At 45.4% G+C, this 25,542-nt stretch overlaps 1 protein-coding gene across 1 annotated transcript in view; it reads right to left on the bottom strand.

The window, feature by feature from the left end:
* Positions 1-25,403, bottom strand: part of FAM174B (family with sequence similarity 174 member B) — a 31,757-nt gene extending 6,354 nt beyond the window's left edge. The window contains exons 1-2 of the mRNA XM_017805247.1: positions 25,275-25,403; positions 17,416-17,547 (exon numbers count right to left, since the gene is read on the bottom strand). Of these exons, the coding sequence (XP_017660736.1) occupies positions 17,416-17,547; positions 25,275-25,369 (227 nt within the window). The 5' untranslated portion in view covers positions 25,370-25,403. The remainder of the gene's footprint in view (positions 1-17,415; positions 17,548-25,274) is intronic.
* Between the last annotated feature and the right edge of the window lie 139 nt (positions 25,404-25,542).

The raw sequence follows: 25,542 nt of genomic DNA, 5'->3' as shown, positions 1-25,542 counted from the left end.
CTGACTGGATTTTGTGCACAGGGAAAAAGGAAAAGCCCTCACATATTATACTCCCTAGGTTTGGGAGGATATTTAAAATGGTCTTAGACTATTATCAGTAACTCCTTTCACCAGGTAAAGATGAAAGAAAAGGCAAAATAATCTGAAGGAAGAGGAATGGGGTGAAAAAAGGGGGAAAAGAGAAGAAAGAGCATCCTCATAAAAGAGCATCCTCATACACTCTGGAGACAGTGAGTGGAAAAAGACATCATTCCTGGTGTTCACACACTGTGGGGACAGCAGGGAATAGCTCACAGCAGCCACCCAGGTTGCCTAGATGTGCTTTCCTTTCTGAAAGGAAAACAATGTCCACCCAGGGAATGCCTCCAAATCCTGGATAGCCTGGCATCAGGGATACAGCATGGCTTGAAGAGCTGGAGGAACAGAAATAGCCTCAATTCTCTACTGAACTATTTATTTCAAGACTGAGGTGCATTGGACAAATCGTCATCAATGTTCCTCTTCTCTTCTTGCCTCCAACGGCTTTCTGAGGCTGCTCAGGGAGAGCCATATTTGTCACTGCTTTCGTCTTGTTATCAGCTGATGGGAAACAGGTCAGGCACCCCGGGTTGGTTTAGGACCAGCACACTTAGTGCAGAACTGATCCCAGCACTGAGGGACCAGCTCCAACCAGCACAGCCATTCAGAGCCCTACTGGGAACCACACACTACCCCTGCCCTTCCCCAGCTCTTCCATCATGTGTTGTTTATGTTTGGGTCCCATTTATCATGCATGAATGTAGGTCATGGCAAAGATCATGTCTCAGCAAACTGTGAAATCTCAGCTTGGCCTCTTGTCTTATGTGCAAGAGGATTTTCTCACCTCTCATCACTCCAGGCTGCTACTGCACCGAGTTCTTCCTTCTCAGTGAGTCCTTGCTCCCCAGCAAGTGTCAGGAAAACTCCTTGCAGCAGTGATGGCAAATGCCCTCTGACAATGTGAACATTGCAGGCTGCCTCAGGCAGGACAGGGTGTTGAGTTATGACAAACTCCAGCATCTCACCTAAATATCTTTCGTGTAACCACCAATCCACCATCCCCACTGCCACTGAAACCTCTCTTTAGCTTGTCTTCCCTCTTTGCACTGGACTGAAAAGAAAATCAGTGTGTCCTGTATGCACGAGGCACCAACACTCTGGCAAGCCGTGGGGGAGCTCCACATTTGTGTTGGTGGCAGCAGGAGCAGGATCCATCTCTCTGGTTTTTTACTGCTGGGTGGGCAAAGTCAGAAAACAAAAACACATCCATGTACCAAGAATGAAATAAGAGCTTGTTGGCTGGGAACTGGCAGCACACAAAATCCACCTTTGTGTTGTCTCAGCAGTGCCACAGCTGAGCCAGCTTATTTTTGGCAGGAACCCTTCCTCCTTTCCTCACTTGTGGTCGGTATGCGCTGCACTGAAGTCTAATGCAGGCTGAATGACACCAAGCTGTGACAGCCCCTGGGTGCTCAGAGGTGACACACCACATTTCCAAACACTCCAGTGACAAGAGCCAGCCAGTGGAGTGTGATGGGGACAGAGACGGAGCCACCGAGCCAGATGATTTAATGTACTGGCCATGTTAAGTGTGCAGTGGCAGGGTCTGAGCTGATATCCACAACAGCCATGGCAGCAGGAACAGATTCTTGCCCCAGTGCTTGAAGCCATGTTGTGCCCCCTGTACCTCCTAACTCCATCCAAACAATGTTACTAAGCCAACAGGATCTGTCTTGCCCTGTGCTAAATGAAGGTAGCTCCTATCAAGGGCTCTTGGTCTCTGACCTAGCAGTTCGTGCTTTTTTGGGAGGGTCGAAGACACGGTGTACAAAAGCTCAGCACAGCACCAAAACCACTGACTAACTCCCTATCTGCTAAAAACTCGATATTTGTGATCTGCATGCAGGTTTCCTCTGCTTGCACACATTTGTGTTAGACCTTAATAGGCTTCATTGAAGTATTCTCAGGTTCTGCACAAAACTGAAATGCCAGAGGAAGCCTAAAATTTCGGGTTCCTCATGTCCTTCCTCAGACTTCAGCTTTTTAGACAGCACATCAAAACAGGAACATAATGAAGCTGCTATTATTGCTAATGCTTTTCACATTATTCGAGGTGCAGGGAACAATTATACGGCATTAATGACATGCTGCTACACTCGGGTAACGCTGCCAAACTGTGGCTCCATTCACCTTCTCTCCTCCACTTCTGTTCTTCCCCACCTGCTCCCCGTCAGAAGGCAAGGCACAGCCGGTTTGCTCCACTTCCTCTGAAAAATCCTATAAAAGAAAACTCCAAATGCTCCGAGTTCCTTTCAGAAAAATAAAATGAAATGAGCAGAGAAAACGCCACCTTTCAGAAGCTTTTTGCCCCAGAGCAGCGGCAGTGCCTTGATGCCTCCGGCGCAGGGCAAATTGCACAGCAGCTCCCCCGTGACGGGAGCAGACCCACCTTGTGCCTGGCTGCCTGTTCTGCTGCTCAAGAGCCTGGCAGGTCTCCTCAGTTCTCTTTCCAAGCTTTTAACGAGCCAGACTCATTAATCACCTCTCCCTTATCGAGAGAGACCTCTCTACGCACTCCCTGCTTGCCAGCTTCGGATTGAAGAGACAGATGCAGTTCCCAGGCTTCTGACCCGAGGTTTGTGGGAGATTAGGCTTGTGCAGCCCTCTGTGCAGGGGGGTGATATTTGACTTGTGAAGCCCTGGTTAAGGGATGGAGCTCTGAGAGGTCTTTCCTGTGGCTCAGGCTGCCCAGGTTGGCACAAGCTGCAAGCCCATCTCACGTAGAGCCAGCCAGCCGTGCCGTGGGCAGTGATGCCAAGCCCAGTCACGCAGTTAAACGGCTGAATAACCCCTGAAGCAAGTGTCATTCATTTTATGGCTGGAAGGAGCCAGGAGAAAGCATCACCTAGAGGTAGGAAATGCATGCAACACCACTGAAACTGTGGGAGGGTTTGTATTGTGAAGTTCTGGACACACAGGTTCTAAAAACAGCTCCTTGTCCCAGTGCCCAGGGGGAACCATGGCCATGGTGCCACTGGGGCAGCCTCAGCATCCTTGCACTTAAAGGACTGTGATTCAGTGAATCTGGATAATAAGGAAACATTCATCCTACAGCTACACCTGTACACAAGCTGCCAGCTCTGTTTTGGATCTACAGCCTTGTGCCTTCTTCATTGGGCTCCCTCCTCCACCTGGGTCTGACAAGTGCAGCTGAGGTGAGAGGAGCAGCTTTACCTTTACACATGAGGGAGAGTCAAGACCACAAAATGATAAAGGGCACAAATGGAGCTATCACTGCAAATGGCACAAAGTGTTTGGGAGGTGGTTCATTATCCAAATGCTTGTTGAGACCAGCAGAGTTCTGCACTCTTAGCAGGGATGGATTGATCTCCAAGGGCTTTCCAGTGACAAGTAAGGTAAAAAAAGGAGCGCAGAGGGTTTTTTTCTGAGTACACAGAAGATGTTTTGTTTATACCTTTAGATGAAAAAATGGTGGTGTCAGAAACCATATGTGTACATGTGCTTGTTTGCTCCTGGCACCCATCTCTGAGTGGCCTGGTGATGCTCTGGGGTGGAGGGGGGATGTCTGAAACATCCAGCTTTGATACTGAAAATGGGTGAGTAGTCTGTGACTTCCAGCAGTAGCACTGTGGGATATGGGGAGGTGACGGGACACCTCTGTCTGGTCTTTAGGCTTGAATCCACCAAAGAGGACATCAGGACTCTGTTCAAAATGCTGAAGCTTAAAATACCTGGGGGTGGAGTGGCTGAGGGCAGTTATGGCAACTTGGAGAGTGGGCAGGGGGCTTGTTGGACCAGTGCTTTTACATGACTGAGGAGCTGTGCTATGTTCTTGTGGGTTTAGAGCAAACAGAGCAGGAATTGATACATTTTGAGTGCCGTGCTCTGTATTTGACATCTACGTGCGTGCACCTTGCGTATGTATTCATTCTCAGAGAGGCTCTTGCCTGTTTGCTCTCACACTAATGAGATATTCTCACTCATTTCTTTGTTACGCCAGCTCTAATTTCCAGCTCTTTGACACGAGCAACCATTTTTCTCCGAAAGGCTGTGATCGCATGGCAGGATTATAAATTTACTCCTGAAATGCACCATTAATAAATAATAAAGTGTTTATAAATATGCAAAATAGATTATTAGTCAATTCTACAAAATCTTGGCTACAGGAGCATAAAAGTGTGCCCTGCAGCTTGTATATCTATTATAAAAAAGAGGAAGGAACTAAAAAGAAATTTAGATTCCCTTTTTAACTTCCAAGCGGTAAATGCTGAATAACTTATTTCTGATAGTGATTATGTTAAAAGCAAATCATTTTTTTCCTTGAACAGCAGCAAACAACGTGCTGCAAATATGTGATTTTAAAAATATTATGTATATGCAGAGGGACAAAGTTTTTCATTTGAACAGCTCATTAAACAGAAGTTCTTCAGCAGGAACCTCCCCCTGTCTGTGAGCATCCTGAGCAGTACTATTGTTTTATTTAAGCTTAGCAAGCTTCAGGAATGCTAACAGTTTTTAAATAGTTTTGCCTCTTTTCTATGGGAGCTCAGACTGGAACCCTGAATCATGGAATGGTATGGGTTGAAAGGGACCTTAAAGATCACCCAGTTCCATGGGGGTATGTGCTTGTTCATTGAGTTTCCCATTGAGACATGGGAAATGGTGGCTCCTGAGGATCTCAGCAGTGTCCTGGATCATGCCCGCCTTTCTAGCAAGACTCATCCTCATCAGCAGGTTATTGCAGCAACGTTTTGCCTTGTTAGTCCAAAATAAACAGACTTATTTCTCCTTTGCCACAGGTTTATCCACAAGGGCTTTCCTAATCTGTACCTGCAGGTAATGCACAGAAACTGGGGAGAGAAGTCGGGTAACTGGGAATTTGGTGGCAGAAATATCAGAGGAAGCTGGATGGCAAAAAGGGGCAGGAGGGGAAGAAGGACAGGGACCACCACCTCCACTGCTGAGCTCTGAGAGCATTGCTGCACCATCAGCAAGAAGAACTGGTCTGACCCTCCAAAAAATTATCATATAGATTAAAGGAAACAGGAGATATTGCCTAAACAGACTGGGTTTTATTGTTTACCTGAGAATCATCTTGATGCCACTGGGACACTGTAGAAGTCCTTATGTGAGGAGATGGAGAGAGTCAGGTAATTTCAGACACTGTCCAAAAGGAGCTACTGAGATGACTCTGCTGACAGCCAGGCAGAAATGAAGTGGGGAAATGTCAAATGTTCTTGACCTGAGCTTGAACCTTTATGAATTGAGGGCAGAGGAAAAGTGTCCATAAAGAAGAGCTTCTCTTCAGCTAAATATGTTTGTATCGAGGCACAGACAGTCTGGAAACTTGTGGAGGGGGAAGAGCTGGGGGAGGCAAAGGATTTAGACGTGATGCCTCAAGGAACGGATGACAAAGAGTTTATTTTTGCTTAGCAGCAGTGCACTGATTATTCTGGGCTGGCATAAGAGCTCATGAGGAGCAGCCACATCAAGTCCAGGCCCCCTTGTGTTCCTTTAACAGACTTGTTCCCTGGCAAGAAACGCACATTTGAAACTCGAAGCTGAGGATTCACCGTGAGCAGGGCCAGTGAGTCTGGAGGAGAGAGTTTGGTTTCTGCAATGCTACAGCCCTGAATGAGTCTCTCTCCCACCTATGTGTAGGAGGGAATTGTGCCACAGTTATTTCACTGGCATTCAGATTTGGCAGAGGAGTCTCCAAGGATGTCCTGTGCTGCCCAGCACAGGTCAGAGATGTTCAAACTGGCTCATTTGGCTTTTGGAATTGGTAAAGGTCCTGGGCAGGTATCTGGTGCTAAACTGTTGCTAGGCCAGAATAACATGTACATTGAATTAAATTGTCTAGAAAGAGCCAGTGTAAGAAGCCCAAAGGAGTCAGGAAAAGGTTTAAGCAGATATGTGTTACCCTTCACAGAAAAACCTTAAAATAAATTATGCTGGCTGAAGTGTGAAGTAGGTCATCTAATCTTTATCCCTCCTCATCCTTCAAACCAACAGTGCCCCATCTGCACACTACAGAGCTGAAACCCTGGCCAGGGAATCTGAGTCCTTGTTTCACATTCAGATCAGTGGGTTCCCTTCATCACTGGGAGGGATGGAGTGGGCAGCAACAGGCAACAGCTAGGAGTATGTTCTCCAGCCAGGGCTGGCAGCATTTGAAGGCTGGTAATTAAGATTGTAATCTCTTCCAAAATAGAGATTAAACATGCTGGTTGAAGCTTTGAAGCAGCTGTTTAAGCTCCTCAGGACCTGCCTTCTCCTTCCTTTCAGCAGCCCAGGCAGATTCTCCTCCAGGAGGTGGGGGGAGCTGGGTGCCCCTGTGCTGCTGGTCCCCCAATGTAGAGGGAAGTGAGTGAACGTGACGGTTTATGAGATACCAACAGGAGGGGAAAGAAAAGCCTAGACACCAGCTTCATTTCCTAAGCCATCAAAAACTGCATCTGGATTTTTTAAGACCCTTTGCTTCTTAGCTTTAAAAGCAATGGCCACCACTTCCATGCTGCTTTCTTGAGCTGAAGAGCTGTTTTCCATGAATTAGAAGTGCTGTTTTGAATTGTATTTGGTTCATTTAACCTCCCACGAGCAAATGATCACTGGAAAAGTTGAGCCAACCTGGAGCTCCGCTGGCTGAGCTCAGAGGAGTGGAGGTCTGTTTGAAACCAGAGCTAGAGTTTCTGGCCTCTTCAAAACTGGTAATTGCCAGCTGATAGGGAGATGAAACTACCTTCAGTGATGTTTCTGTGCAGCCTAGTTACAGACTACTCGGTCTTAAGCAATTAGAGCTATTTCTGTTTCATACTCTTAATAGAGCTTGTTGTCAGGCATAATTCCAATCATCTTGGTGTTAAGATCCCTCTCTCTGACAGCACTTGCCACACATCGCTGACAATTTTGCAGTTATCAGTACCAAGGCATCCAAAGATCACTGACACTGAGGCACAGGTAAGACACCCCCTCCCTTTTCCAGGGTTATAGATGTGAATTAGCTCCATTCAGTTAACCTCACACTTGTGCACAGACCTGCTAATAAGAGCAGCAGCTTGTACGAGGGTGGTAGCAGCCACCCACGGGAGAGGAGAAGCTGTGTTGTACTCTGGCCCATGCAGAACTCTTCTAAGTATTGGAGAAATAACCCTTTATTGGGATCTATTTCTTGCCTGTTGTAGTTTTGGGCTTTCCCATGTCAAAATTCAGAGAGGGCTAAGCTGAGCCTTGCCCTTTCCACCCACAGCCCCAGCTGCAATCATATTCATCAAACCCGGCTCTTCAGCTCGTACTAAGGTAACAATTTACACCAGATTTTGGTCATTTGCTCATCTTCCACTTGAGACCTCATCAGAAAGGTGAGTACACCCAGCGATTGCAGCTGGTGCCTTTTGTTTCATGGCATCCTCACTCCTGCAGCCTGGGCCAAGAGCAGCCTGTCCTGTTTAGCCACAGTGTTGGGGCTCACCTTGAGAAGTCTTCAAACTTCCTACACAAACCAGCTTTGCTGCTCAACAGCATTTTGTTGGGTATTTTGAATTAGACTGAGCTTTACTTCGCTGCCAAGACATAATTTAAAAGGCACAGGCTGGACAGCATCTGCCTCTTGTCTGCAGCACCGAATTACTCTTAGTCTACTCCTGAAGAGATGAAAACATCAAGACAGAGAAATCAAGTGGTACAAGGCAGAGCTGATCCATGCCCAGGGTGCTGGATCAGTCTGTCCTGTAGCTGCTCCAAGGGCCAGGAGTGTCTGCACTCCATAGTGCAGGAGAAAAACAGTCCTGGGGTACTGCAAAAAACACAGAAAACAAACAAGCAGCCTCAGACTGCCCTGATCCTTATCTGTAGCACTTCAGCATTTTGCCATGCCCTGAAAGCCTCAAGGCAAAACTGTTCCAGAGATGGGGAACTTGATGAAGGGAGACTGAAGTGGAAGGAAGTCTCCTGAATAGCTGTGGTGTGATCTGGCCACCCCAGGGAGTGGACATGGCTCCATCACTGGAGTCTGGGACAACAGACCTACAGTTTGTGGGCTCCAAGGTACCAAACATGGTAGTATTCAAAGGCACTGAGATCCCTTTCCTACTGCAGAGGGGTTTGCCTTTTTAACCCAGATGTAAGCCCAGCTTCTTGATGGCTCATGGGCACTTGGTGTGATTTAACACATTCCTCTACTATGCTTCCTCCTTGACAGGCTCTGGTTCAAAGTCATGGGACAAAGGGACCTACAGGCCTCTAATGAGGGATCACACAGGTGTTCTCATAACCACCAAATTCCAAAAAGCAACAGTCCCTTTCCCATTCCTACCTTAAACAACACAACACAGGGGGATTTCAAGAACATGTTTAATGATGGCAGTTTCTACTGAAACATGAGAAGTCCATTCAAACCCATCTTACCAATTTTTCCTTAAAAAGAAGCTTTGGTCACAACAACAAATTCCTTTTTAAAAAAAAGTTCAAGCAATTGCACAAAACTGAACACATGGTCCTGATACCTCCTTACACACAAACTGCAGCAGCAGAAACTCATCTAACAGAAGAAAAAATCCTTAACAAAAACCACAGCCCACTGCTCTGCAGAGATTATACCATGTACATGGAGTTAGAGGGAACAGTTATGAACTAAGTGTTTGAATTAATTAGTGCCTGTAGACTTCTACAAGTCAGTTTGGGCTTAAAGGTAAGCACATTAGGATAGCACAAAGTTAGTGTGCAAGTGTTTGCAGTCATCTCTGCAACTTCCAGGGGGAAAAATGGAAATACAAAGCTGTCTGTGCACTTAGTTCTGCAGGCAAGCGTGGCACACTGACTTCTGGCTTTCCAAGTGTAATCTCTGGTGACAGAGCTGTGGTTGAGTAAAGCAGCTGCAATTCTGTGCAGGGTTTTCCCTTCTCAGCACAGCATGCACAAATGGAAAAGCTTCTCATTCACTTGCTCTGTTTTGCCTCTGCTACGAGTCGGTAGATTCTGTAAGCAGTGAGTGAGCTACGGGCAGACAGCTGTAATAACATTTCTGTTTTCATTTTCTGTAACAAAAAAAAATACGCCTTTAAAAATGCTCTTGAACAAAGCAAGTTTGACTATGCAACACAAAATAGCAGCAGATACTAAGACACTTTACAGTCACAATCAAATTAAATCTGCATTGTAAGATACACAGAACATTAAGGTAAAACACTCATGTAGTGGTTAATGGCTATTTCTTCTCAGATGAACTCCTAGAACTACCTGAACTTAACAGTTCAAATTATTAAAACTATGTTTTAAACTGATTTCTACTATTAAAAAAATATTCATATATATATATTATTAGATGAGTCACATCAAGTGCTCTTAAAATCTTAACTAAATATAGCTATAGAATGTTTAACCAGACACTTTGAATCACATACAGCAAGTTTTGTAGAGGTAAACATTGCCTCACATTTGCAACAGCAACTGAGTATCAAACAAAGCATTCGGATTATTTTCATGACTGTCAGCAACTGGTCAGGTTGGCCTTTTATTTCCACCAAGCTGCTGCTTCCCTATAAGCATTTTTTAGCTTATGGCACACAGTTTGGGACCTCTCTGAGGAGCCAGAGCATCCCAATAGCAGTTGAGCACCTCCATCTTCAACATCTTAAATACCTGGTCCCTGTCCACCACTGAAATTTGCCATGTTGTGAAAACGGAGGGATTTTTTTTAGCCACAAGCAAGGGGAGCAGATGGCCTTTGCCAGCCTAACTCAGCAAGTGGCCTGAAGTTGCTGCAAAAACTCCTGATTTCAAGAACTGACTTGCCCTCAGAAGGGAGAAGTGCCCTTCATGCACCTTTTCCTCTCATCTCTCTCCTACATAAGTTGGTCTTGCCTTTCTTTTGTGCACAGAGATGGTTTCATTCCCTGTCCACCACTCTCAGAGTGCCTAATGCTCAGTTTAATGAGCGTGGCAGGAGAGTGGACACGAGCACGTTGCCATGGTGCCTGCACAGACAGGGCAGCCACCTCACCCACCCCCTCCTTCCACACGTCAACAGAAGCTTTTAACCTCCCTCTCTCCTCTCAGCATCGCCACTTCTCCAACTTCAAAAGGGCTCGGTCTGCCCAAGAAGTTCAATTCCCAGTCTTCAAAGTCTTGCAGTCCTGAAGAGACACAGTATTTCCTTCTGAAGCATCCAGCCTAAGTCTGAAACCTGTTTCACCAAGGTGGGGAAAGAGCCCCAGATCTCATCTCAACCTGCAGCATCATTCCACCCTCTGGTCCCTGCAATTCCTACCAGCCAGAACACAACCTGCCCTGCCCATCCTCACCTCGCAGCTGACATGTCAAATATTGCTTAGTAACAGTGGCCTGGAATGACTCCAACTCATTCCATGAATGAAAATCACAGAGCATTTTATATTGCCTTGATGACTAATATTAACACAACAGTCTGCTGTGGGATTTTTCCATCCAGGCTGAGCTGGCTGTCTGCAGAGCTTTTGCTGAGTCACAGCTAGGGGAAGCAAGCTGTGGTATGGGAGCTGCTGGGATGAAAGCACCAGGCTACTGGAAAGGAAAAAAAAAAAATTCCCCTTCACCTCCTTTTACTGACTGAAGGGCCCAGGGGAGCCAGGGGAGCCACACAGAACTGGCACAGGTCGTGGTATCACGACAAGGCAGTTTGGTGTTCTCAGCAAGCTTCAAATCCCAATAGGGTTTTAAAAAAAATAAAAATCCCAACACTGGCAGCTGGCTGCAAGGCTGGTGCTTTGCCAGAAGCTCTGCAGTCTCTGTGAGGGATTGCAACCGCATGAGGGTCAAGCAAACAGTGGGACTATCCTAAAACAATTGGAAAAGATGCATTCCCCAGGAAAAGCAAGGTTCCAGCCAGCTTAAAAACCCAAAATAAAAGGTGTTAAGGGGTGCAGTAAACAGTAAAGTCTGAACTGCATCTGTGGTTACTTTAAAGGGAAACCACAAAGTAGAGAAACTAACCCATTTGGGTTTGCCCTTTTCTCCTGCTGGCCTGGAAAGTGTCCATGCCTGTGGTCTCCTAAACCCCATTCATCCAGAGGCAGCAATCTCATTCCCACAGTGTTGTCCCACAGCTCTGACCTCTGCAGCATAAAGCACAGCAGAGAGCAACGGCTAAAAATGCATCCTTGAGTTAAGTGAGCTTTGTCAAGCAGGTAGTAAGGGAAAACTTCCAGTTTGATAGAGAGTAAGATTACTCACATGAAGCTTCCATGAAAAATAAGACATGTTCTCTCTGCAATCCAATCATTCCACATGAGGACTTACTTTGCTTAGAAAAAAGGTAATATAGATGAATTGTAGACAAGTTACAGTCAGCACAGGACAGTACAAAACACTGATTTTACTCCCTGTGGAAGGGCAGAAAATTACAAAAATATATCTTCTTTAATCCAAGACTGCTATAGTTTAGAGTATGCCTGATTCTTCCTATTTCCCAGTGGTGTCATTTATTGAAGTTGGTCTGATCAGAGCTCCTTGGGACAATGAGAGCGTCATCATGAAAGCTTAGTGCAATTGTTGTTAAAAAAAAAAAAAAAATCAGTAGCAAGTCTAGAAAATTTTCTACATGAGTCAACCTCTCACCCCCAGCCTTCAAAACTCTACACCAAACATAGTGTGGCATTTCAGCATGGCTTACACTTTTACCACCTAAAGTCCTACGTCACATCTCTAAGGCCCAAAAATACTTCTTGATTTTTTTTTTAAACACTGTGATCTGTTTAACAATGACCAAAGTTTAACAGAGACAGAAGTATTGAATTAGGATTTTAGAAAAATAAGTCCTTGAGGCAGCTCAGTTCAATCTTCCTTGTCTTCCTCCTCCTGCAAAATTTATTTAGACCACAATGAGCTGCACGTTGGTACATGGGGCTGCATCTTGTCATGATGTGGTGACACCCCAGCCCTCCTAAAGCAAGAGAGCTGAGTTTGCAGAGAGGAACTCTGGTCATTCCAATGCAGCAGTTGGGAAACCAAGGAACCAAATGGTGATGTTTTAGTCAGAAGATCCACAGCCTGCTGCACAAACAGCACCTCGAGGAGGTGAGGCTTGGTTTGGTTGTGACACTGCAGAGATGAAAGCCTCCCCTTTCACAGTTATGAGTTGGTTCAGCAGGTCCCTCGACAGCAGAATGACACCTCGCAGGGCACTGACACTCCACGGAGCTGCTTTACCTGTAAAGCAGGAAGAATTAGTGCAGATGTAGATTTGCAATTAAACAGCTCACAGGCAGAGATGAGAACCCATGTGCAAAGCAGAAAAAAAAAAAATCAATCCCAAGAGCCACAAAGGAAAAGGCAGCATTATTCACTGGGATTGCCATCAGTCCCCCCTCAGCAGTTGATATCTGTGGTGTACTGGCACTGATGTGATGTTAGCACCATACCAGAGGAAGAGAGAGCAACTGAAGGCAAAAGCAGAGTTGGGTGAGACAAAACCCAGATGCTGAAAGATCTTGTGGCCAGTCACTTGCAGAGCACAGAAGGGAATATGCATGGGGAGGCTGATATTTCACTGCAAGTGAAACCACATCTTGAACAGCACAGCTCTTTTCACACCAGTGCAGCCCCTTACTAACCAACACACATGGACCATCCTCCTTGCTATGGGTGCTCCTCCTGACACCCTAGTGCTTTAACTGCCTCAGGGTTCAAAATAAAGTTTTAATAGGAACTCCAGGAAGGAGGTGAGAGCCCTCCTGTAGGACTGCATGAGCCAGCAGGACACAGTGTGCTCCGTAACAATTCTTACAGCAGCATGAGGAAAGAACCAAACAAAAACTGCTTTTTCACCATCTCTTTCCACCCCTGCTGTGGGCCTATGGGAAATCCTTAACAGCAGCACCAAAGCTTTGGCAATTTGTTGTATTTATAGTGAGCTGCTGCCTGTGTTGGTGATTTGCACCCCCTTCAGATGAGGATAAATGATACCCCTCCATTTATACACAACCTGTCACTGCTGCCTGCTGGGGAAAAAAAATAACCTCCTATAAACCCCAGCACAATTCACCTGGCGTCATCCAGAACTGCCTGCAGCTTTCACTTGAAAAAAAATCCATTAGAGTTGCTCCCTTGGGAGTGAACACCTCGCTGTAACAAGTGGACAATTCCACGTTCCATTCAGAGCTGCACACGCGGTCAGGATCTGGAAAGGACGTAGTCAAAAAGAAGGCACCAGTAGTGTAATTCTCATATTTTACAGAGATTCCCAAAAGACTCAAGCACATCAAAGGCTGAGCCCTGCAACTGTGATGAAGATGTTTCTACACAGTTCAATGCTATCGGTGCCTGAAAAAGGGATGATTCCAGAATCCAGCCCTTACATGTGGTGCACCTTTCCTCTGAAACATCCTGCAAGCTCTCAAAAGCCATTTAGACCCATGATAGTTGAATAAATATTCCTGTCCTCTTCCCTCAGCTTGCCACCATTCTTTACCAATAAATCTTTCTCCTTTCAAGAGCACTTTGGAAGATGCATTCCTAAACTGCTTCTGCGTTCTCCTGGTGCCGCTGCTGTTACAGGGAAAAATGACAATCCATGGGGGAAACAAACTGAGGAATTTTACTCAGCCGACAGGATGGACAGAGGCTTCAATCTGGCCAAGAAAAACTTTCCATCAGTATTTATTTAGGAGCCTGACATCAGGACTGGCATTTAAATTCCAAGTTCTTCCCCAACTCCAGGCTGTCACATGGCACATATCACCCTGGACAGTTGTGAAATTCCCCCAGCTGGGCTCAGCAAGCTTAGCAACAGCACAACTTGCCTCCAACAGCTGCAAGTCAGCAGGGAGAGAAGCCACTGCTGATATCCCAGATTACTGAAGTGCTTTCAAAGCCTTTCATGTGCAAGGCGCCACAGAATTTATTCAGTACTTGTTTTCAGTTTCCTATTGAAGCTGACAAGAAATCCCCCAATGAGCTAAACTAGAGTTAATAAGCTTAACAAGCTAACAATTTTATTTACCTTTTCAGAAACTGGTTCTTTTTGCAGCTGTTTTAATGTCTTTTCTCTTACTACACAAAACAAGCAGAGTGCTCTGTAGTGGGGGATGGACACCAGTTTGTTGGGGATGTTTGCCTGTAACCTACTTTACTTCACTGCTCTCTCTACTCGAGTATCACACGGTGCCAACTCCCTGATGAATCAATGGCTTAGCTCCATTAAGGAGATGATCATGGAACCCGTGCAAATTTCCCTTGCCTTCTTGAAAGAAAGTGCTAAAGGAGAAAAGAGGAGAGGGAACTCTTCAAATCAAGATCTATTTGTAGGATGAGAAAGAGCACACTTGGAAGATGGGATTTAGCTTTCCACTAACTCATTTCTGAAGATGGGCAGCAAGTGTAATCCCATCATAAAACTTGAGAAAACATCTGACATCTAGAAAATGATGACCAACACAGTTCATATGGTCCAGAAATCAATTGGACAGGGATGGTTTTCAGCCTTCAGCAGCACAGATTGAATTGGTGATCAAGAAAAAAACCACTCTTTTCATGCTCAGTTTGCTTTCTTTGTGTAACTCTGTAATAAATTTCAGAACAATTCCTGAACTTTTTATCCAAATGCCTCTCTCAATACCAGAGCAAATACATATAGAAAACCATCCTCCATATGTAAACACTGGTTTCCATGAAGCTTTTCAAAGTGCTACTGTCCAAGTCATCTGGCATCTTTGCTCCTGTGACAATCTTAGATTTACACTTTCAGCCTCTTGTCACATAGAAACTGTGCCTGCAGGATTAGAGAGGCCACTGACAGAGCTGGAGTGAGATTGCAACAAAGGGATCCAATCCAGCACACCCACACTTTGGAATTCAACAGAGGCAGCAGTGGGTGGATTTTGCATCCACAGAAAGGACTACGTTTGGGTAAGATTTTGAAGTGGTCTCGTTAGTTTGCCTTACAGGAGGAAGGTGGTTATGTCTTGTTGCTCCACTGCCCAAGGGAAGCCAGGGGTGGGTTCTAGTGGGAGCCTAAAAAACCTTAAAGCCTCCTGGAAAAAAAAAATGACCTTAAATCCAGCAGCCCAATTTACACTGTCTGCTGTTCTTTGATGCCTCATGTAAGACTGGAAACAAATCCACACAAGGACAAAGCATTAAAGGAAAGAAAATTAACTGCATGAGAACAATTGGAGAGGTAAACGCAGCTTCTCCCCTGTTGCTGCTCCACACCGACTGCCTTTTAATCAGAGAGCTGTTTGCATTGCATGGAGAGAGAGCACAGAATCTCAATTACTCCCCAAAACACAGATGCAAGTGCCGGAACAGATCTTTCAGCGATGGGAGGGGACCTCAACCAAACCAGCCCAAAGCTTCCCTACATCATGAATGCCAGTTTGGAAGGGAGGGGAGGGCTGGGGAAGGTACCTCAACAGGAGACCTTGTAGAAGTTTGTTCCCTGACTTATTCAGGGCAAGTCTGAGCTGCCCATTCTGCAGCTCTATCCCTCTCTTCCTACCTGCACACAAGCACCTATGAAGAACCTCCTGACTGATTCATTGGGGTTGTCAGTGTCAACCTCAGAAACACAGATTTGCAAAGAAGTCTCTTTACTGGAGACAGGATTTACGAACTGTTTGCAACATGGCCTCCAAGCTGCACAAAGGAACCAGAGAGCTTGATACCTTTTACAGCAAATGTACCCTCAAAGAAGCTTTCCCAAAATCAGTACTGCTAAAGGGTTGTCTGTAACATGATCTCTCTCTCTAAACTGAGGTAGCTCTGTTTGAACTAAACAAAAGTATGTCTGAGACAGCAAGGACTTCAGAAACTGTGGAATTTAATAGCTGTTGCACTGCGGCAGAAAGGAAGAATTCCCACAGCTGAAAAAAAGGACTGGTTGACTAAGAACCCAAAACCCCTTTGGTCTCAACACAGCACAAGGTGAAGAGCCATTTGCACTGCTCAGGAACCCAGGATGACCCAATACCTTTAGTGAAAGCATTGGCACAGCACGAGCTCCACGGAAACAACGTCAGGGAACACGAGCACAGCTCTCATGAGTCAAATGGTTTCCAGCAACCTCTCTTTGTTCATCCAGTACTGTACTATTAGACATCTTATCCTGACACACTGCCATGATTACGAATCTTCTGTTCTCACTCTTTGGGAAAAACCCCTCTGATTCCACTTCCAGAAGTTCACAGAGAAAGTATTGAGTTAAAAGGAAGAGAGGTGGGAGATGTAGGCTGTTAAAGCAGGCCTTGGCGAGTCAGATCCCTGCATTCTGGGTTTAACAAAGCTCGATCCCAAAGTACAAACTGCACAAGCTGAAATCATTAGAGCAAACGCAGGGCAGCTACAGGGAACAGCAACGGTCAGGCAAGGACTGATAGGAGCCCTCTAATTCAAGAACTAATTGTTTACACATAAAGGCTCGACTCACACCCTTCATTGTTTCACGGCTCTCAAATATTTCCTGACTTTTATAGAGAACTAATGCAGTGATTTTGGAAACAACCAGTGGAGCGTGTGGTAATGTGTGGTTCAGATGCTGGCACAAATGTGCCTAGAGCAGATGTGGTGTTCCCTCTTTCCAAACCTAAGAGATGGGCAACATGAGTAAAGTCTGTAAAATCTCCAGTTAGAAGTTGTCAAGATCTGCATTTTTATAATTAGGAGAGCTTATTTCAGCCTAAGTGGGACAGATTTTAGAGTAGGCCTTATTTGGATGAGAATGCAAGTTGAATTGTGTGGATGGCTGCATGCAAATAAAAATAAGAGATGCAGATACCCTGGTGCTATAAATCAATGCACAGCATCTTTACGTGCTGAGTGGTTGCTATAAATCTCAGCCCAGAATAGGCACCAAAAGTTTTGGGTTGTCACACCACTCCCATGTCACAAACATATTTAAGGAAAGTTTGTTGCTAAGGGATAACTGCTAACAGCATCAGCGAGGGACTGCAGTCCTCTCTGTGTCACAGACCAACATGAGAGCATTCTGGTACAAACCCAAAGGTTGGTGGAAATTCATTATTATTTCCTTTCCAGGCTCTCACAGCAGCACCTGGAAAAGCAGCCCTGGATCCGATGCAAGTGCACAGGAACGACTGCCAACAGCTGCCCAAGAGGGGAAGTTCAGTCTGTTAAACCCTGTCAGCTATTTGGGGCATCGTGCTGCTCTGAAGACAGCCTGAGGGTAGCAATGTGGTTATTGCAGGAACAGGAGGGTACAGAGCCACGTGTGCTGGGAACAGGACGAGGGGGCTGTAAAGGACAGGGATAATTCTTGAGCAGAGTAGAAGGGAGACTGCAACTGCCTCACCTCTATCAAGTTGGCTCAGCAGAGAAATAAAAGAGCTTGTCTTCACTAATAAGAGCTCAAGGAGCAAGCCTAACTGGACAGGCTGGCAGCAGTACCTGTATTTCACATCAAACACTGTTGAGTCTTCGTCCTCGTCATCTTCTTCATTCAGAGGAGCCATTTCTACCCTCTCAGCTGGAGTGGTGATTATGTCGTACTTCCTGGTCTTCTTAATCCTCTTGCCAGACCTGAAACACAGAGGTGGGAAGGGAAGGATCGTCTTTATACAGTATTCCTTGGAGAGGCTGAAGCTGTTCCCACCAACTCTGAATCACTGCCCTGTTTGGTTCAGACTCCCCAGACACAAAGTCAGCAGAACCAGCCTCCAACCCCTCCTGCTGCTTTTCCAAGGCCACCGTTTGTGCCCGTGTGTGGAGCACAGTTTCTCGTCAACTGCAATCCAGATCAACGTCAAGTCTTCCAGCTGCTGACAAACCAGAATCCTCTGGCACCCAGAGCAGCCCACCACGTCCTCCTGCTGCCACACTCAATAAGTGAGACATGAGCTTAATCAGCTGAAGCAGCCCATGGTTTAGTGAATGTGTTTGGATGAGAAAGGCCAGGTTAAGCCCTGCTGAGCCACAGGAATGTTCTAGGCAGGATTAGAAGCAAAGGGGTGGTGATGTCTGGGTACAAACAGCCTGCTGTATTTCTTGCTATCAGGCCAAGCTCAGGATTCCCCCAGCAACAACCTTGAGTCTGATCTGAGCAGTTTCAGGCTCCATGCTGTGCAGGTGCTATAAAAAATAATCAATATCATTCAAAGCTAACAGCACCTACCACCTCTCCTCCAACAGATGCCAGGCTTACTTTCCTTTTGAAATGGAGATGCTCACACACCTGCACATCCCACAGTTTCGAGAGATCTACTTTCTAAGACTTTCAATTAACAAACACTTGGTGTGTGGCTTTTCAAGTAATTCCCTGCCTCTAGCTTGAATTCTGCAGGTTCCTTTTTATTTCACCTACTGTTTTCATGAATATTAGGAAGGTCACACTGCTCATGCATGAATTTAGTTTTGTGATTACACATTCAAGAAGGTGTTGATGTGTACGGCCAGCCTTCGGGGAAAAGAGTGGATGGCTTCGGTTAACAAACTACAGAATTTTTCCCTTTGCCTTTTATAAAACAAAACTGGTACCTGCCAAGCATGAGAAGGGAGCTGGTGCAGGCACAAGCAAGCAACCCCTAATTTTTGGTAATCACAGCTAGTGCTTCAAGCAGTCAGCACATCATGAGTGCACTTTCACCAGCAAGAAGTCTTGCCCTGGCTCGTCATGCAAGGTGTGCTGGATTCAACAGCACTGTTTTTGCCTCGAGATGCCTTTAAAAAAGTTACACAGCAGCAGGAACCGAGGTGTGAGCATTGCAGAGAGCCTGGGACTCCAGCCCTCTGTGTGCATCTCCACCACTACGGTCCCTTCCAGGCTTAAAGTTAAGGAAATTTAATTCAGTGACCTGCTCCGATGTGGAAATCTCAGTGCCTCCGCCTAGCACTGCTTTTAGGCAGTAGTCCAAGGCTGAATAAACAGGTCCCAGCCCTTGGGATGGAGCAGTTTGCATTTACTCCCTGTTCTGAAGGCTAAGGTTGCATCAGAAGTGAGGAGAAAGTCGTCTCCTGTCTAATCTTTAGAGCAATCTGTGCCACTGTGTCACGCAGAGTACAGGGTGGTTTGTTCTTTTCCTGCTGTTGTTGAAACAAGCAATTTTATATCCAGTGCAGTAGGACTCTTAACCCAAACACTTGAAAATCCTTTTGAAACCACTTGTCTGTTATTTTGCTTCTCTGCTAAAACCTAGCACTAAAGTGAAGCAGGGAGGTCTCATCGAGCAAGTAAATGCATTGTTTTTATAAGAAATATTTACTCACGCTGTGAAGCCTAAACAGAGACAAAACTAACCTGTGTCTACCTGTCAGAACTAACCAAGCACAGCCTTACCACTCTGAGTTCACCTGCAGTTTGCAGGGGGTTTCCACAGGTTCCATTTAAGATCCTACCTGCACATCAGGCCTACTTTACTGAGAGCCATCCTCCCTCATTCCCTCCATTAAAAAACATAACTTATTCCACAGAGTTCATCTTAGAATAGTTAATAATTGAATGTTTGAAGAAATTACTGCAGAATAGGTATTTTTAGAAATGGGAAACTAGAACCCTTTTGCTTCCAGCCATTAATTAGTCTATCTGGGCTACACTTTCAAGAGGACCTGGAGCAGAACTCGCTGCACAGCGATCTATTAATCCCTGCAACCCTCACTTAACCACAGTGCTCATTTAGGAAAGACAGAAAGCTTGTTTTGCTGCTGGTTTTTGGCTAAGCTGCTACAATCAGTTGTCTGCCACTGATAAGGCAAAAAGGTCTTTCCTCGCCACCCCTTTCTCAATTCATTCCACACCAGATTTCCTAGCTAATTTGTCATTAATCTACTTTCCCATTGCCTGTTTTCTCACATTTGCTCATTTGAACAACTCCCCCAGGCTTCATAAATATTAGAAGAATTACCCAAGCTAACTTTGCAGGAAAGCCTCGGGAGTATGCCTACATGCACACAAAATAAGGATGCCCATCAGGAAACTATTTCACATTAAAACTCCTAAAACCGCAGTGGATCCCTGTAACCATCAGCCATGACAACCCAAAAAGGAAAAGCCCTTTATCCAGCAGGTTGGACCAGGCAGCAGAGTCAGCGGAGCAGCACAAGGCAGGAACTACAGAATACAAATGTTTCATGAACTTTGGAGACCTCCTGGATAGGATCAGGACACATCAGGCCTCATGGGCAAACAGAGGATCTCCTTTTCAGCCAGGTTCATTTTATAGGGGCTTTTTTGAAGCAAACAAGAAGCATGCTGGAAGCTGCATGGTCAGAGTGTGTCTCTTGCACAATGACAAGCTGACACACTCCCCAAGTGGTTTAGCCAGGGCAGGAGTGGTGCTGGGTAGTTCAGTGCAGAAAATCACCTTCCACTTTAAAAAATCCTGTTGCTTTTGCTGACTTCAGCCACTCCCTGTAATTAGGAGGGGATGCTACGGGTCTTGTCCCGAATTACCATGAGGAAGAACAAAAAAAACCCAAGTTAACTGTGGTGAGGGATATTAATCTTTCACTGCAGACCCAGTGCTGCTCCCACCAAACCAACTCACTGGTGTTGACAGAAGGCAGCCGTGGTGAGCACAACGCTTGGGAGAAGCTGGAGTGGCACTGGGCTCGGATGCCTGAGGCACCTCACCAGGACCTACCTGGTCCATCACCTGGTAGAGTGCAGGGAGGGACAACACACGGGGCTGGAGCAGAACACTGAATTTGTGTCTGTGTTTTGCCCTGGGGCTATTTTGATCAAGCCCCAGTCATATGCAGCACTTCATCCTCCTTTCTGAGGCATCATGTGGTGGGTAACTGCTCGAGTCAACTCACTAGTTCATTATATTATTTACGCCTCTAATCTATTTTAGTCAACAACACTGACATTCAAAGATAATGCTTTTCCTGACCTAGAGAGAGAGAGGTCTCTGCATTTCTTAACTTGTATTAACACTTCCTGCTAAGAGATGTAGTGGGAGGGGACCTTTCCTTGGAATAAAAAGAAAACTGAAAAAAAAAAAACCCATCCCTTCTTAGCAGGGTGCTTACTGGAAGTCTGATTAAGCCAGTTCCTCCTAGAACTGCAGCAATGTTATACCAGGAATGGAATTAGGACCAGTTTATTTGCTGTTAATGGACTCTCTTAGCAGTTAAAAAAAAATATGGAAATATAAACCTCAGGAAACTGCAGACTTACTACTAGCTGATGAATTAGATCAGCGATATTTCATTACTGTTGATCTGTCTGAGTATCTCTGCTCTCTGGATGGTGCTGTACACAGCAAAGTCAGACCACGATGCCAAGCCCTCACATGTTTTCTGGAGATAGGACAAGAGGGAATGACCATAAACTGAAAGAGAGCGGGTTTAAATTAGATATTAGGGAGAAATTCTTTACTGTGAGGGTGGTGAGGCACTGGCACAGTGAGGCTGCCAAGAGAAAATGTGGATGCCCCATCCCTGGAAGTGTTCAAGGATGGTGCAACCTGTTCTCGTGGAAGGTGTCCCTCCCTATGGCAGGGGGTTGGAATGAGATGATCTTTAAGGTCCATTCCAACCCAAACCATACCATGATTTTAGGAGATACACTTTGCCGTAGAAACTGCCGTGTTTTCTAACAATCAAGTTCTTTAGATGGAATATATGCAGGCACAAAGAGCAGAAGTGTCCCCTTGCTTAACTGTGCCACTAATAGGAGACAGATCAGAGATGGATCAGAGACTAGTACCGGGAATAACTTCAGGAACACCTAAATGGGATATTGTTGTGGTTCAATGAGGCAGTGATGTCTGTAAGTATTTAACATACACCCACTCACACGTGGTGGTCAGTACCAGTGCCAGCACCTACTTCCAAACGCTACAGCACAGTCAGACCAATATTGTCTGAGAAGTGCTTGAGAAGTACTCTTGTTCTATAGGGCAGAGCTTTGAGAAATATCCTTGTTTTATAGGGCAGAGCTATAGAAACTTTTATGATCTGCCCAAACTCTTCAAGGCAGTGAACTCCACAAGAAGAAACAATATTCATCCTGTTGAGACTGTTCACATCAGAGCTGTAAAGAGCCCAAGACAGTACAAAACAGCAATCCCCTCTCCCCTCCTTCTGCTAATCTGCTGTCACACCCACATCAAGACAATCCAGTTTTCCCTTTTGACATTCTTTGTGGCCATAACTACTACCTGCACCAGCAGCTTAAATGAAGTTTTCAATGTGGGTCAAAAATGTGTTTTGGGGTTGGATATTTGGTTGTTTTGGGTTTCTTTCTTTTCCATTTAATATAATTTAATCTGAGGGTTTTTTCCCTCAGATCAAATCTTGTCTTTGCTGGAGTACTCTAACTGGTTATAATACAATTAATTTTACATCAGTTAAACTCTCTGGGGTTAAGACTTGGATTGCCCAGAGCAATAGCCCAGCTCATAGAACAAAGGGTCATGTATCCTATGATCATATGCTTGAACCTCTCTCCTCAATGTCAGTCATTTATACCAGTTTTGCAACTACTGGAAAACTAAGCTAAAAATGGTATTTGAGGAAGAAATACAGATTGAACATGAAGCAACGAAACAAAGCAATGAGATACAAAATAAAAAGGTAGCTTCTTTCTAAAAATCTAGATAAATAGCAGCCTTTCCAGCCTGGGTTCTGCTCGTTCAAGGGCAGGTCAAGACATGAAGCAAACTCTTAGAGCACAGTGTTTTCTGCAATGAAAGCTTTGGGTTGCTTTCAGCTGGTCCACTGGAGCAAAAGTAACTTATCCAGTTTCCCTAGAAGGCACATGGTCTACCAGCACACTTAACCACATCTGAAAAATTCTGTTTCCTGTGAGCTGATCCCAAGAATTGTATTGCAATGGAATGAACTGAGCTGCACCAGGAGAGAGAAACAGGGCAGAATATGAGTGTAAAAAAGGCAAAACCCAAAATGCAGCTCAAAGAGCAAATTTAGCCACCCATCATCTGTTGCAAGATGTAATGCAAACTTGGTAATGCAAACTACTCAACTATTTGACTGAGAATAACATGAAATTTGGTTTGTTGTGGAAATGGTTTTGGAGATGGTTTTGAGAGCATGCAGAGCCCACGGGTATAGGAAAGAAAGCAAACCCAGAACTGAGCTTGCAAAAAAGAATAAATAAATAAATACTATAGCAATTTAGGCCTTGCCACATGCAGACAAACAGCAAAGTCTTGGCTGGCCTTCACAGACCCCTTTGGGTGACACCACATTCTGAACCACAGGACCATCAGATAAATTCAGAGCATAACATTCCCAAAAGAAATGAAGAGGAATCTCTGGGTGTTGTCTTAAGAACAGAGCTGAAAATCGGAGAAATATATCTATCCCTGCTCAAACAAAAAAGGAAAATAATATAAACAGAAAAATATGTAAAAATTAAATGTATATAAAAAATAAAATGTATAAAAAAATTAATCCAATGCCTGTGACAAGAGTATCTGACCACTCACTAGTTAATTTCATTTCTACAGCCCATATCTAAAAGGATAATTTACTCCAAGCAACCCAGAACAATTTCATAGTGAAGGTTTAATCAAAGATTGGATTTCAGCAAAATCTCTTTAATAGGAATCCATGACACTTCAGAAAAAAAATCACAATGTTTTTGACTAAGTGTGAACAAAGCTCTTATTCTGATGGAGAAAAGCTTTACATTTATTGAGGGTAAATCCCTTATCTCTTCTGCACCAGAATCTCCTGTGATCTATGTTGTCAGCTACAAGTGTGACACTGTACAGACACACCTGTTGGTATTCTGGTCTCATTTGCAACCGGGATAACTGTTTACAAAATAAAGAAACATATTCAGTAGCCAAAAAGCTTCACCTTCCACTTTTCCTAGGAGGTTCTACCAAAGATTTACAAGAGATCTGGGGTTGGGAGGGGGCAGGTATGTGTGTTTATTTTAATGTATCCTTAATGATGCATTTACTTTGATCAGTTATATAATGACGACTTTGGCATGAGAGAACTAATCCACCATTCCCAAGGTGACTTTAACCTGGACCTGTTTTTGGTGATTATGGTATAGGGAAGGCCTTTAAAGGCTATCAGTTTGCCTTCTTTGGCTAGAAACATTCTGCCTTATGCCAGTTCTCCTTGACACAAGACCTTGCTTTATACCCAGGAGAAACTGTGGCAGAGGAAATAAAGTCTCCAAGATCAGACGGAACTAGGAGTAGAAACTTAGACCTTTCATTCTACTCTTAGTTATAGACTTCCTAATTCTAACTCATATACACACTGTCAATTCTGCTGTTTGTCCATGACAATTTTATACAGCTGCAAAGTGGTTATACTGATTTAAAAAAAAAAAAAATCTCTTCAATACTTTACTGGGCTCTCCCAAACCACCTCACTTTAATGAGCACATTTATTTGCATTGCCTTCTGCCAGCTGCTGCAACGCTTAAGTAGAATTTAGTTAAATGTCAATTTCCTTGGAAAATATCAGTTCTGATCATTTCAGTTTATAGACCCCACTTTGTAATACTACTGTTATGAATGCTGTCCTTCCTACACAGAATTAATTCCGAAGCAGGAGAAGCAGAGCATTCAGCCATCCTGTAAATACAAAGGAGCTGCCTGAAGACAGAACAAGGAAGAATTTGCCAACTCCACTTGTTCAACTGCTCCTGTCACCTGAGACGTGGCCTGGCCTCCACCCTGTGCTGAGTGCCAGCTGTTCCCCTCTCCTGGCTCTTCCCGGGTGTCCCTGCCCTGCAGTCGGACGCTGAGCTGAGACAGTTTGCCATCTGGACCTGGATCTCCAGCTGGGCTTTGTGTGTCTCCATGGACGGACACCCCAAGGCTCCTTGGGCCTCAATCCCAGCGACCCACTGACTACAACCCCACGAATTTCCAGATGTTCCCATGGAGTTCGATGTGATATCTTCCACGCCCACTCCACGCCCCCGGCCACCATGCAGTGAGTGAATCCCACGCTGGAAAAGCCCACTTGGAACCCAACTCCTGCCCTAATTTCCTGCAGAAGCGGGAGGAAGGCGGAGCAAGATTTGCCAGGCCCCGGCAGCCCCCCCAAGACTTCCCCAAGGGGCTCCTGAGCACACGCTGTGCTCGAGGCCGGGCTTTAAAACTGTTATTACGGGCAGGTCAATGCTTACTATTATATAACACATAATTATATATATAATTTCCATATATATATATATATATATAAAGATAACAATAAAATAATAAAATAAACCGGGAGGGATTCACCCCTTCTCCCGGAGCCCCAAAGCCGTCCCACCCCCAGCCCCGCCGTGTCTCGGGCCGTGCCCCCGCAGCCCCGGGCGGCCCCGGTACCTGAAGACGCGGAGCAGGAGGCAGGCGATGAGCGCGGCCGTGAGCGCGCAGGCCCCGATGACGGCGGCTTTGAGCGCGGAGAGGTCCCGCAGCATCGCGGGCACGGGGCTGAGCCGGGCCCCGCTGTGGTTGCCCGGGGCCGGCGCGGCGGGCGGGCGGCTGCCGTTCCCGGCCGGGGGCTCCAGGCTGCCGCGGGCGGCGGGCGCGGCCGGGAGGAGCAGCGGCAGCAGCAGCGAGGCCGCGAGCAGCGGCAGCGGGGCGGCGGCGG

The sequence above is a fragment of the Lepidothrix coronata genome, unplaced genomic scaffold (genome assembly GCF_001604755.1).
Source record: "Lepidothrix coronata isolate B3197 unplaced genomic scaffold, Lepidothrix_coronata-1.0 Scaffold11, whole genome shotgun sequence".
NCBI classification, from domain to species: domain Eukaryota; kingdom Metazoa; phylum Chordata; class Aves; order Passeriformes; family Pipridae; genus Lepidothrix; species Lepidothrix coronata.
The sequence above is the reverse complement of the archived record's forward strand: the minus strand, read 5'-3'. Positions and strand labels throughout refer to the sequence as shown.